Here is a 14,581-nt window from a genome sequence, read left to right as displayed (position 1 = left end):
CCCCAGCTGACTTCCTGCCCTTTGGGCAGGGGGCTGGACTCGATGATCTCCCGAGGTCCCTTCCAGCCCTAATGTCTATGAAATCTGTGAAAAATGTCATGTATATGCAGTGTTGTGAACTCTAGAATTATTTTAGAATAGAAAGAAACATTTCCCTCCCTTTGGTCACGTGGAAAGCAGCGTTGTGTTGGCAGGAACATAACAGGTGTTAGTTTTTGCTGCAAGGTTATTTATACAAAAGATTTTAAAGGAGCTTACATAAATTGGCAGTTTGTGAAATGTAAGAGGCTGATGGTGAGAACTGAAAATAAACAGGAATCCAAAGCTCTGTAAGAGCTTGCTTGCTGCATTAAATGTTCCAGGAACTGGCATGCTAGTAGTGTATAAAAATGAGGTCAGTGGTCGTGTTTTAAGTTATGCCACTTCAGGTGAGGGTTATCTTTGATCTATTTTACTAGGTCATTTAGTGTTGTTTGCCTGCTCCAGGGAGACAAAACACTCTGTTTTCATTCCTTTGGCATCTCAGGATGCACCATTCCCAGACCATCCCACTTGTTTGCTCAATGGGCAAATGTTCAACCCTCCTGAACTCTACTGCCCAGGGAGTTAACTGCTGGGCCAAGGAAACACCCTGTTCTGTACCCAGGGGTGCAACCTCAGTGCACCTTAACTGCTCTAAACAGCCAGGTGCAGCTCACCAGTTTGATGCTTGCTCTAGCACCCCCATGCAAACAACAGCAATCCTACTGCTTACCTCTGTGAAGAGAATGGAAACCATTCTTAGCTGGGTCTCGGCTCTGCCCTGTTGTGAGTGCTAACGCAACTCCTACCGTGGGGTGGTATGCAGTGAGCCTGCTGGGTCTCAGCTCTAACCCAGCTGACCCAACCCTGCTCCCCTGCAACCCAGTCTCACTTCCGTGAAACATGCAAGATTTTGGTTCTCTCTGTCTCTCTTTCTCTCACTCTTATCTCTTGCTCTCTGGTGGCTGTGGAGTGAGGGAAGCCATAGCCCTCATGGTGGTCTCTCTACCTCCAAGCTACATGTTGCTCTCCCCACTCCTCTCCCAGAGGAAAAATAAAATCCTGGCTGCTGTCCCTGCCCTTGCTCACCACGTCCTGGAGTGGCAAGTCACAGTTGTGTAGGTCCGAGGTGTCATTAAGCCTTAACCTGTGTCTGCTCTAAAACTGTTCCAACTTTGACAGCATAATATTCTACAGATTTAAAATGTTGTAAAAATAACCTGTAAAAGCACCCTTATTTTTTTCTGCAAGCTATAATGGCTGGTGAAGCCAAGTGTTTTGTCTTTAGAGTTCATGTTCAGTGCCATACAGGGGTGTCTCATTAAAGGATTTTTATCATGACTGCCTATTTTGAGTGGTTCAAGGGGGACGTGTGTTGCATGCTGCCCTTAAAGACACAGCAGACTGCATCCTGATGGGGTTGGAGCACCAGAAGCACGTAACTCTAGTGGTCCAGCATCTGCCCTGGCTCCCAATAGCTTTCTGAGTGCAATTCAAGGTGCTGGCTGTGACACATAAGGTTCTAGACAGTCTGGGCTCTGCATACCTAAGGGACAGCCTTCTCTCATAACATTCCCTCATGATCCTTAAGGACAGCCAGGAGCAATCTCCTGCAAGTATCTTCAATGCATCAAGTACCCTTGGCAGAAACGTATGAGAGGACATTCTCAGTTGTACTTCAGCTTTAGAATTCCCTCTCTCTTGAGGCCTGCCAGAACGCAAGCTTGGGCATCATTTGGAAACGATGTAAGTTCTTCCTACATGGATGGACATTTAGGAAATAAAGCTAGGGTGAGAAATCAATTGATTTTTCCGGTTTATGGTTTCTCCGATTTTATAGGGTGTTCTGTTGTATGGTAAGCCTCCCTGAGTCTGTTTTGGGAAGGATGACTTATAAATCAAGTAAATGAATAAATACCAGAGAAGCTGATGTATCAGAGTAGCAGCAGGCCCTCAGTCTCCGCTGGTCCCTTCTTTTCCTTGTCAGGGACTGCTGGAGAAGCTGGATAGGGAACGGGGCTGTGAGTAATACAGGGCATATCTCCAAGGTACACCTGCGAGATCATTTTGGAGATGTATAAGGGAAGTTTCACCTAAGTAGCTGCCGCAGTCTCAGCAATAGGGTGGATGCAAATATTAACAAGCAGATGCAAACTTAGCATTGTTAAGAAGGTTACGACATTTTTTGCACCTTCCTTTCCATTTCACACTGCACAGCTATGCACAGGGACAACCAAAAGATAGTTGAGGGAGATCCTTGAGAGGGGTATTAACTGTGCCAGACTTAACTGATTTGTTTTACATATATAGTACACTGGTGCAGGAGACAAGGAGATACTGGTCTCTTCAGCCTTATGCCTGCAGTAGCATATCTTGGCTGCAAATTTCTTTTAATCTCATTAAATTAACTGTTTTAAGGGTCCCTCCACAAGGAAATAGGCTGCAGACTTTTTATTTTTGAATGAAAGATGAGGTTTTCATTTAGAGAGCCAAAAGGCTGGGTCTGTTAATGAGTTTCTGCAGACCCTTCCTCCAGCTCTTCAGCATATTGTTCCTGAAAGCATTCGTTGAAAGAGTCCATCTGTTGACTGCTGTCCAAAGAGTTTGCTACCAAGCTGTAATCTAGATATTGGAACTTGATTAAAGAAAGCTCTTCCACTTGCATAACCTTTACAGCCATTCCAGGACAGGCAGACCTGATACTAAGTAACATTTTAACTGATTCAGCAATTTGGGCTTGGAACACTATTGTTTCAGCAACAGCAAATATATTTCTCAATGTGGCATTGTAGATTAGCACCTCAGATGAATATCTCATTCTCAAGATGTAGCTGGGATTGTTTCACAAATCATCTGCCTGGTATTGATGCTGGCTGTCTTGGCAGCAGAAGTCCAGTCACAGTGGTTCAGTTCACAACATTGCAACTTAGTTGCATGTAAATATGCAAGGGTTATTTTCAGCCACTCACACACTGCAACAAACTAATGTAGGATTGAATGTCTCTCTAACAAAGAAACCCAGAGAGATTCTGAAACAAAGAGGAAAAAATAAAGTCTTAGAAAATAAGCATCTCTGCTGTCGGAGAGGAAAGATCTTGCCTGTTTCTTCCTTCCTATGAATTGCAACAGCAGCTTAGATGTCAGAGTGTTTATCTCCCAGTGGAATCAATAGGAAGAAACCTTACTGGATTCACTGAGACTTAGAACAAACTTTGACTGTACGCCGCATCCATTTTGGTTTTTGTGACTTCAAGTCTAGCAGTGAGAAGCAGGTCTCTCATCTTGTATCAGCCTGTAGAGCATACTTGCATATCGTGATTTACAATTGGTGATAGAGAAACATTGAAATGTGTTACAGTTAATAACCAGAATAATAATCAGACATACTTTCTGAGATGGGCTCCTGCTGCTCCCAGAAAAGAAGCAGCAAAAGCAGCTCATATGGTATTAGAAGCACCTGGGAGTAGCTGTTTCTGGGGTCATTGGTGGATCCAGGATTTTGTAAAGCAGAGATAGGTGGGAGCAGAGATAGGTGCTGCATCCCAAGTCTTAACTGCCCTCTTACCCCCACCTCCCCTGAACTGGCAGACCACACTATAGGAGTAGCAGTCAGGTACTTAATTTTTTTAAGTCCCTCAAGCAGATAAGAATTCCCTCCCATACACAATGCTCTTGTCACTCTCCCCTTCCCCTCTGTGCTCAGCAGCATCTTCCCTCCCCTCTCATTTCCCCTGCCTGCTATTGCTACTGTCCCTGGATGATATGGGGGGCAGGGGGAGCTCAAGATTCACTCCTGCCCTTCTCCAGCTGTAGGGAGCCAGAGACAGTGGAAGGGCGTCAGGCTGGTTCCCCCTTTCTGAGTTTGCACCCAGGCTGGTGGAAAATGCCCAGGGGAATTGGACAGAGAAAAGGAATATGCCTGCTGCTGTTGCTCTCTCAGGCTGAGCCTGGTTCCTTGTGCAGCCCAGCTAGAGCAGGACAGGAGGAACTCTGGAGCTCTTCCCACCTCCAGGGGAGCTGGGAACAACAGCAATGGCAGGCAGAGGAGGGAGAGAATAGGAGGTCAAAGAAGGGGGATGTGCCCTTGACCGTGTAATGGAAGGGGGGAGGAATTCTTACCTAAACTGGAGACTGAAAGTCCCCAGCTGCTGCTCCCATGCTGTGGTCTGAAAGGGAAGTTCAACCAAGCCACTGCAGCCTGTCTGGCTCTGCCCCGGGCTGGGGTGAAAAAAAGGTATGCTTTCCCAACATATAGACCCAGTGTTCTGTGCCCACCTCTCACCCACAAGGACAGGAGAGAGATGTGGTCTGAGATCCAAGCCCTACTGTCATTGTAAATTAACGCACATCCCAATGATCCAAATTGAGAATATAACCTGGGACTGGCACTACTCCATTTCAGGGAAGGATAATTGATGGACAGGGCCACATTTCCTAAAATCAATGTCCAAACCCAGCTTGTTGTCCTGCCTCACCCATAGGTAACATAAGCTGTGTTTAAAAGAATGTTTCTAAGGTTGCAAAAGCCAGCACTTGAAGATTAGAAAAGACCAGATTTACAGTTGCCATTTTAATATGAATTCTTGTGTGCAAGGCGATTACAGTCCTTAATTACGTGATCACTCAAGCTGTTTTTTGCATAGGATCCTTGCCCAGTGCACAGCATAAATGCTCAAGGTGACAAAGTCACTTTGCTGAGTTGTTGGTAAGCAGAAAGCTGGTAGTTTGAGTGATTTTGTGTGATATTGAAAACTGTATACTTTGCTAAGCATTTAATCGGGTTTCTTTGTGCTAAATAAAAAAAAAATTACTATATTCTTTAGGTTTTCACCTACGCATGTGAAATCATTGCTCCGTGTCTGTGGCATTAAGTTTATAACAGGAACGAAACCTACTGTCACAAAAAAAAATTATGATGCTAAGTGTCTAATATACACCATCAGCTGACCTCCGAAGATCCAGGGATCTTCTTTTTTTATGGGAACATTAACAGGAACAGAAGAAAAAAAAAGAATAGATATTTTAATGTGCAAACAATTCTTTCTAAATGGAATAGATTACATTTTGGCCCTGTGAAGTCGCTGACAATTTTACTGTTGAGGCCAGGATTTCACCAGTGGTTTGTTTTGTTTTTATTTTTTTTAAGAGTTTTGTAAGATGTTATTAATAGGAGCGTAAACCTTGATTATGACAGTAGTTTGAATGCCTTTAAGAAACTTTGGGCAAAATTCAGCCTGTTTTAAAAAGGTGGGAATGAAATTTCCCAAATGTTATATAAAAAGGATAACTTTAGGGTTTTATATTTTTCATTAATTTCACATGCATGATGATTTGACCCTTCTTTATTTGACTAGTTTGGTCCTATGTATAATTGCATAAGAGAGGTCCCACTTCCTGATAGCGCACTACTGTGAAATACACTTGCCCATTGTATACATTCTCCGAGTTTCTGAGAGCATACTGGTAGGCAAATGCTAATTCACTCATCAGATTTTTAAATTATAAACAAAAGTTCTTCAGTACTATTTCTTTGAGCTGCTGTTTGTTAAAGCTTCTGTAGATATTTGCTAACATCTCACTGAGTGATACCCAAATCCTTGGCTTCTGGCCTACCGACCTCACTGTTTGCTTCCTTATGAAAAGCATTGCACATGCTAACTCACCCAAACCTGTCAGCAAATCTGCATAGAACCTGTCAGTTACCAATCTTTTACAAGAGGTGTTCTTCCAGTGTTTGGAGAAATAAAACAGAATTTCTACTGAAAGAAAGTACAAGTAATTGTCCGTAACAAGAGAGAAATTGTCCTCGTTTTGTAAATTAAGGATAAATTCTGTTTATTTTTTCTCATATCAGAAGTATTCAAATATGACATCTCCCCTCTTTAAAGACATATGCTTTTTTATTTTAGTGTGTCGTTAAGAGTTTGGATAAATTCCATTTAATGACCGTTAGTAGTACTTTTGTGTTACCAGCATTAAATTTGTACCAAGACTCAGAATGTATAAAATAGGCTGCTGTCTTCAATATGGCATTATGGCTGTGTGACTACATAAAATAATAACTAAAAACAAATTTGAAGATAGGAATTCAAAAGATGATAAAGTTAATAAAAGAAACTTTTTCTAAATGCGTCAAAAGCCAGATGCCAGCTAGAGAATTGGAGGGACCATTAGATAACCAAATTGATAGGGCCATAGCAGAGAAGTTAAATGAATTTGTTGTATTAGTCTTTACTGTAAAGGATATTGGATCAACTCTTCCCAGCAGGTGGGTCTGAAGAGTTAAATCACATTCAGGTGGGAATAGAGGACGTATTAGAACAAATGAATAAATTAATCACTAGTAAGTCACCAAGACCAGATGGCATTCACCCAAGAATTTTGAAAGAATTCAGTTGTGAAATAGCAGAATTGTTAGCAGTTGTGTGTAACCTGTCATTACAAACAGCCTCTGTGCCAGAGGACTGGCAGTTGCCAACATCAATCTTCAAAAAAGGCTCCAGAGGTGATCTTGGGAACTACAAATTAGTAAGTCATTTCTATCCATGAAAAGTTGGTAGAATCTCTAGAAAAGAACAGAATCAGCAGTTACATGGAAAAATATAATATGCTTAGGAAGAATCAGCATGCGTTTTGTAGAGGAAAATTCTTTCACACCAATCTCCTGAAGTTCTTTGGAGGCATTAACAAATATATGGACAAAGGGGATTAGCTGATACATATTTGGATTTCCAGGAAGCTTTTGACAAGGCCTTTCACCAAAGTTTCTTAAAAAAACTGAGTTGCCACTGGTTTGGAAGGAAGGCTCTTTTGTGGATCAAAGTGGTTAAAAGATAAGAAACAAAGGGTAAAGCTAAATGGTTTCTTTTCACAATGGGGGAAGGTCAGTTGTGGGATATGCAGGGATCTGTGGTGGGCCTGGTTTAGTTCAACATTTTTATTAAGGACCTGGAAAAGAGAGTTGAGGGTGAACTTTCAGATTTCCAGGTGACACTAAATTATACTAGGTTGTCAAATCCCAAGCTGATAGTAAAGAGCTGAGGAAAGAGAAAGATCTTTTACAAAGCTGAGTAGGCAAAGAAGTGGCAGATCAACTTCAGTATTTACAAGTGTAAAATAATGCCTGTGGGGAAAAATAACCTTAGTTATACCTGCATAATACTGGGCTCTGAACCATCAATTACAACTCAGGAAAGAGCCCTTTGAGTAATTTTAGGTAGTTCTCTAAAAATGTCAGTTCAGTTTTCACTGGTAACCAAAAAAAAAAGGTCAGTGAAATGCTGGGCATTATCAGGAAGAGAATTGTAAACAAAATAAAAAACATCATCCTACCACTGTATATAAATTCATGGTGCACCTGCATCTTCAATACTGTGTACCGTTCTTGTCGCTGTATATCAAACAGGATATAATGGAACTAGAAAATGTTCAGGGAAGGACAAGAAAGATGGTCAGGGGCATAGAGTAGCACAGGGGTAGGCAAGCCCCGGCACATGTGCCAGAATGTGGCGTACAAAGGCATTTTGCTTGGTACTTGTGCCTCAGGGAAGGGGTTGGGGCTGTACTGTCCCAACAAGGATCGGGCCTTTTTTGGCGCTCTCAGCATCTGCCCAGTCCTTCTGCAGTAAAGGGGGATGCAGGTCCCGCCTACTGCTCATCTTGGGTTTGAGGATGAAATGACTTCCCTGTGGACATTACAAACACCTGTTGCATATCACTTTTTTTCTGTCTCAGTTTCCTCCATATTACAAATTTTTGCTTGCTCCAGCAGCTTTCTTCACTGACTGTCTATTCTGTGGACAAAGGCACAGACACTAGAGTGCTGTTTTCAGGATTTGATCCCTGAAAATTATTCCTCCCACAGAAACACCCACATAATAAGTAACTAGCATAGAATACCAGAGTAGAAGTATCTGAAAGAAAAAAAAGTCCTAGTACTAAGGCCAATTATAGGACCTCCCAAGGATTTGTTTGAGAGTAGGTTACATAAAAGTTAAGGATTATTGTAAAATCCTGGTTTACTTGGACTGCAAGCCATGTGGCTTATTCCAGCCACTTAATCTCTGATTATATGAAAAATGAAAACTCCAGATTTTCCGTAGTTTTAGTAAGTATTCAGGGGATAGTTTTATAATACCCTGAACTTGAAGGAAGTCCAGCAAGAAGCATAACAGACTCAATTTATTAATTATTATTTTTTCATCTTTATGAATGTAAAGAATGAAAAGCATCATAATGAATGTATGCTGGTGTCTGGTGTGCTGCTTGAGTAATTGAAACAACCAAGCATAGTTAAAAATACATTTTTATTCTAGAGAGACTGCCAATGTCATGTTGATAACTCCGTGAAGCCAAGAGGATAGGACAGATATGATTTCTATGTTAATTCATATCCGAAAGATCCAGGAACTTTGAATCTATCCTCCAAATGTAATTTTTCTCCCACCCAGTCTAGCTCCTGGGGGGCAGGAGGGAGTCAGGAGCCATAATTTGATGCGAAATATGTGAGTTCATCTTTGATACCAAAAGGAGATCACTGTATATTTTACTTTGTGAGTTAAAAGTTTTGCTGGTATAAGACAGAATGATTTAAGTCTTTTCAGTAGTTCCAAATAGAAATGTCGTGACTACTAATCTGTACCCACTGCCAGAGCAGATAAAATCTTAAGTACCTAAAATCTTGTTTTCATGCACATACTCCTGGTAATAAAAAAAACCAAACATGATAAATCCTGAGAAAGTGATGTAATGCCTATAACATGCTCTGCTCTGCCAAGAAGTAATGAGGTGAAATTATGAAAGGGAAAACAGGCTAATCATCAGGGAGAAAGTCTGATAGTGAATTATGGGGGATCGTATTTCTTGAAAAAAGTGTGGGAAATCCTATTATTTGGGACTTAGAAAACTAAACTTCAGAAAAGAACAGTGTTGTATGGACAAAGAGCAAGACTTGGATGACCTATTAGAGTGTTTCCCTAACTTATGATATCTGGGCACACCTTTTTCTGGATTAAAATTGGCAGCACATTTCACTCTTACACCTTGAAAGGGGAAAGGCGAAAAGTGGTGGTGACTACACAGATGCAGTTTGCAGATGTTGGGTCTGGCTGCAGCTCCCCAAGGACTAGGAGCTGTGTGCACACTGCAGCTGGGAAGCCGGGGGCTGGAACAAGTGATGGCAATGCAAACATGGAGAAAGCTCTCCTCCTGGGGAAATGGTGTCAGGCTGAACTGGGGCAGCAGCATCTCTGACAGTGTGCATGGAGCCGCTTTGCTGTGTGTCCCAGGACTGAGGTGGGAGGTTATAAACAAACTCTGTGCTGCTCTGGGAAGTTGCAGGGCACAGGCATAGCTGGGTTCGGGGGTGGGGCATAGGGACACCTGTTGGCGAGGGCTCCCCAGAGGGCTGGGTCAGAGCTCTCTAAGCTGCCCACAATCAGCTGGACCTGGGACTAAAGAGAGGCGCACATCGAACATGAAGAGCAGGGCACAGCAGAATGTGGCATAGCCATATCCCCAAGGTGCAGGCAGGGTGAGGCAGCAATAGTATCCAGACATCCAGTCCCAGTGCTGCCACTGCTTCTCCCAGCCCCCCCCCGATTCCAGCTGTTGGGAAGCTGTGCCAGGACTGGATATCTTCAAGCTGCTGCTGCATTCTGCCCATGTCTGGGGGACATGGCCATGCTGGCTCAACTTAAAATCCCCGCCCCCCAAAAAGAAAGAAAGAAAAGTGTCATTTTTTTACAGTGCACCTCTGCTCTCACTGCACAATGTAGCACACTCTTTGGGAATCACTGATCTAATAGCTGTTCTATAGGAAAAATATGCTGGCATGATGCATTTTTTAGTTTTCCACAAGGCATCATATAATCTTTAGAACACAGTCCGTATAGTATTGATCAGGTTTGATTTTATATTGTTATATTCTCTGGCTTCAGGTATCTTATTAAAGGTTAGTTGTCATGAATTTAGTGAACTAGTCTGTAGTTAAATAAACATTTTATCCTTGCACTTCTTAAAATAGGAAAAAGTTGATTGAAGTATTCAGGTAATCAGAAACAAGAAAGTTGGAAAAAGCTTCCTGGATTAGCTAGTTCAGCTTCTAAAATCAGGCATGAATCTATACTCTCTTATCCATAACTTTTATTTTCCTAACCTCAACATCTTTTTTAAGGGATGCTAACAATATATTGTACCAGATAGTCTTTTCCTGCCAATATTTCCCATTGCCACATCTCCTACTTCACATTTTAGGGCGCTCGATGTAATGAAACTTTTTTTTGTAGGACAGGACTCTAAGGCTTTTTGATGACCATTAGCTAGATCACTTACAGTCTGTAGACTTTATATATCTTATTTGAGATTACAGGTAGATTGTACATTCTGTTTTGAACACTACACAAAAATGAAAAAACGTCAAATATCTTCCCATCAAATGGAGGTCACTAGATTTGCTTTCATGTAAATCAGTGAGAGCCAGCCTTTTTGCCAGGTGTACCACAAAGTAGTCCCACACCATCCCCAAGTACCACTCTGTTTCCCTTGTCCTGCCCAATCTGCTGTTCTGCTTCCTGCTCCCTGCCCTGTGCTGTGTGCCTGTTCTGTTGCTCTGTTTTCTGCTTCCTACTTCATCTGCTGCTGTTTTGCCTGTCTTCACTCCTGTCTCTTCCCTCTGCATGCAACACATGGAGGCTGCCTGTGCCACTTGTGGCACATGTGCTGCTGGTTGGTCACTTCCAGTTTAAATGATTTGCATGGTGTACTATGGAATTACAGCCTAGGCACACAAAGGATGATAAATTTTTCCTTCTCAGAATGTGTTTTGATCATCTTGAGAAATTATTCTAAAGTTTCTGATACAGCTGTTATTTCAGTACATCTTTTCTGGGATGTTATGTTTTGTTTTAGATAATCAGAAGATTATTTAAAGGTTAAGTTGAAGATTAGTTATCAGCAGAGGTTGGGCGGGCTACAGTTTCCACTTTTTGGATCGGTTTGATTGCTGAAGCACTGCTTCAGATGGAGTTTACAAGAGCTTGATTTGTTTTGCATCTGAAAATGTGATGCATTTATTCCATTTTCCTGTATATTAGTTTATTTAATGCTTTAAAAGCTTTGGTTTTATAATGAATTTCACTGTGAGATGTTGAGGCCGTATTTATGCTGTAACTGAGACCAGGCTGATAGAATTCAGTGAATTCACGTAAATGATCTTCCATCTCTTCTAGATATATGGGCAATTGGCTGCATATTTGCTGAACTATTGACTTCAGAACCTATTTTTCACTGTCGTCAGGAAGACATCAAAACAAGTAATCCTTTTCATCATGATCAGCTAGATCGCATTTTCAGCGTAATGGGATTCCCTGCAGGTAATTTACGTCTAAGGTCAGCCATAAAGCCTTTGAGTTGGATTTCAGCAAAAAGGAAATGACTTGCTGTTTTGAATAGCTGTATGAAAGTTGGCAGTATGATGGATGTGGAGCCTCTGCACAAGGAAGCATTGGGAATTGCAGAACAATAATATTGAACAAGTAATAGAAATTTTCAAACAAATACTAGTTTGTGTACAAGTGTGTGGCTTATTCTACACTTAAACTGCCCAATTGCTTTTTCTTTTCTAAGATAAAGACTGGGAAGATATAAGGAAGATGCCAGAATATCCCACACTTCAAAAAGATTTTAGGAGAACAACGTAAGTGATTATCTACCACACATAGGTATTAAGAACTGTATGGAACAGTTATACAAAAATTATCACTAGAAGTTGGCTTCTGTTACCGTATTTTTTTGCACATGACATGCACCTTTTCCCCAAAAATCAGTCCCCCCAATTTGGGGTACGTGTATTAAGTAGAGAAGCTGATTTTCTGCCCAGGATAGAAGTACCTTGCCTTGATTTCTGCTTCACACTGCAGTAGCTGTGGCATTACTGTTTAGGCAGCTGAGGATTCAGTTGATTTAATGGCTCATTGTTCTTCAGTCCACAGGTGTTAATGATTGTCTTTCATTTTGAATAGTCTTGGTGTTTCACTAATCAGGCAAACCCTTCTTAGGGCAGTTTTGCTGTCTGCTAGGTGCTCCTGGTCTCTCTCCTCCTAGTTTACAGTCTTGAAGATTCTTTTGCTCCTTTGTCAAAAACATAGATCCATTCATAGACACCAGTCTTCAACAGTAGCTAGGTTTTAGTTTTAGTTGAGCAGGAAAGGGAGGATGAGTCACCTGAAGATTAGGTTCTGTTCTTGCTGTATACAGTCATGACTCTAGTAAAAGCCTTTATTCTTAACTCTGATTTACAGAAACAAAGGGTGTGTTGCATGTAAGAAAATACAGTATCTTAAGTCTTGTTTAGGTTTTGGAAGAATATTGTTTTGATTAGTGTCCTCTAAATTTATCATGCGACTGTTAGCTCAGTTAATCAGATTGTCCTGTTTTGTAGAAGAGGAAGGGCAAGAGCACAAAGGGCAGCACAGACATATTGATAAAGCTCAAGACCAGCCTTTGGGAGATGTAGTTTTTCTTCCAGTTTTGCCACGGATCCGCTATGTAACTGTCGAAGGGTGTGCATGCTCCTTTAAGGGCAGAAACTGCCTAGAGAGAGGGCCCTATGAGCCAGGCATGACCCCTACAGGTGCAGGTTGCTGTGGCAGCAGGCTAATGAGGGAATTAGCCTGCACCTGGTCAGCTGACCAGAAGAAGGCAGGACCTTGGGCACATATAAACCCCAGGGCTGGGACTAGAGGGTTAGTTCTCTGGCAACAGCAAAGAGGGAAGGAGCTCATAGAGGAAGCTACTTGGAGATGCTTGACTGCCTGTTCTGATGCTGGTAGGATTAAGGGTCTATAGGAGCTCATAAGTGCTGGTGGGGAGGAGACCCATTAAATTGAGACAGAAGCTTGCCTTCTTAAAAGGGATAGACGGTAGACCTATGTTATTGTTGTGTTGTAGCCCAGGGGCTTGTGTGCTGTGTTATTTAAACTGGTGGATCAGGCTGAGGCTATTGGGGAGGAGCTCTCATTGGGGCACACTACAGTGTGGACAGCCCAGCGCCAGAGAGGGCGCAGAGACAGGGCTGTGGAGAGCCCAGCGCCAGAGTGCACGATGACAGGAGGCCAAGCTATATGGAGGTCTCATAAAAAGGGACAATGTCTAATTGCCACCTGTGAGGCATGGAGTGTGGGAGATTTTGGAGCCAGACATCTAGCTCATAAGACTTGGGGGGTATTGTAAGGCACCTCCTAAGTGTGGGACCCAGTAAAGGGTCCAACAACCTACAGCGTTTAGAGGAGTCTGTCAGGACTGTGACCGAGCAGCAACCTGAGGGCGGCCTCCCAATTTTCATTATTTAAACCAGCAAGACGTGGCAGGAGAGATTCATAGGCATCCATAGGGTGGAGCTGACACAGTCATGGGGCTGTAGGGACATCACGGCCATCCCTGGGGAGGCTGTATCGTGACAGTGACCTTAGACCAATCATAAGAGCTTTTCTGTTTATTGCTGTCAAATAATAATTATACCTGATATCTGCATATTAAAAGCAAGATATATATTCCACATTCAGCTACTCTTCACTTAATGCCGTAGTTATGTTCTTGAAAAATGTGACTTTAAGCAAAATGATGTTAAGTGAATCCACTTGTCACGGTAGTTACCTACTAGCAGGTGGCGGCCCAACAACATTATAACCAAACTTTGTGTGACTCTAAACGAGTATGTTCTCTAATAGATCAGTGACGTAATAACAAAACAGTGTTAACCAGAAGGATATTAAGTGAGGAGTTGCTGTATTTTGAATTGAGTGGATACTAAAACTCCACATAGCGTTTTTGTTGCAAAAAAGGGAAAGCTATTTCCCAGCCAACTAAGAGAAGCGATTGCAACAAGCACCCAGGTATCAAATGGTCGCTGAACAGCCACACTGTTGGAATCACTGTGCCTGTCTGAGGCAGTGCAGTTATATATTCTATTGAAATAAATACTCACAGTTTATATAAGTACCAAGAGCAAAAGTTAGGATGTGTATTCATGCTTTACAGAATAGAGAAAATGACAGGTTATCAATAAGATGTTATATCTGCTAGCAAATGCAATACAAAAGGAACGAATCTCTCTTAGTTAAAATGAGTTTTCTTTACTGCCTGATACATTTCCTGAGTCTTACACTGTTACTTCTGAAATGTTTTTGCTTGGCAATTTTCCAGATATGCCAATAGTAGCCTCATAAAATACATGGAGAAACACAAGGTCAAGCCTGACAGCAAAGTTTTCCTTTTGGTAAGTACATTTCCAAAATCATTTTTAATGATTAGGTGTTATTTTACCTTGAAATATTATTGTAACATGAATACTGTTCTGTCTTTTATTGCTTACTGCAAAAGGGTGTAAGCATAAGGAATTACAAAATTTAAATCATGCATTGAACTTTTCAGCTGTGGTTTTTAATATTTTAACAGATTAGCTGCCATCTACTAGATTTCATAGATTTCATAGACATTAGGGCTGGAAGGGACCTCGGGAGATCATCAAGTCCAGCCCCCTGCCCAAAGGGCAGGAAGTCAG

The 14,581-nt window shown here is 41.8% G+C and overlaps 1 protein-coding gene across 7 annotated transcripts in view; it reads left to right on the top strand.

The window, feature by feature from the left end:
• Positions 1–14,581, top strand: part of CDK19 (cyclin dependent kinase 19) — a 211,018-nt gene that overhangs the window by 158,557 nt on the left and 37,880 nt on the right. For all 7 annotated transcript variants that reach the window (XM_019537912.1, XM_019537909.1, XM_019537906.1 and 4 more), the window contains 3 exons: positions 11,250–11,393; positions 11,647–11,716; positions 14,224–14,296. In XM_019537912.1, coding sequence (XP_019393457.1) covers positions 11,250–11,393; positions 11,647–11,716; positions 14,224–14,296 — 287 coding nt within the window. The remainder of the gene's footprint in view (positions 1–11,249; positions 11,394–11,646; positions 11,717–14,223; positions 14,297–14,581) is intronic.

This window comes from Crocodylus porosus, unplaced genomic scaffold (genome assembly GCF_001723895.1).
Source record: "Crocodylus porosus isolate Cpor-Errol unplaced genomic scaffold, CroPor_comp1, whole genome shotgun sequence".
In the NCBI taxonomy this organism is placed as follows: Eukaryota; Metazoa; Chordata; order Crocodylia; family Crocodylidae; genus Crocodylus; species Crocodylus porosus.
The sequence above is the reverse complement of the archived record's forward strand: the minus strand, read 5'-3'. Positions and strand labels throughout refer to the sequence as shown.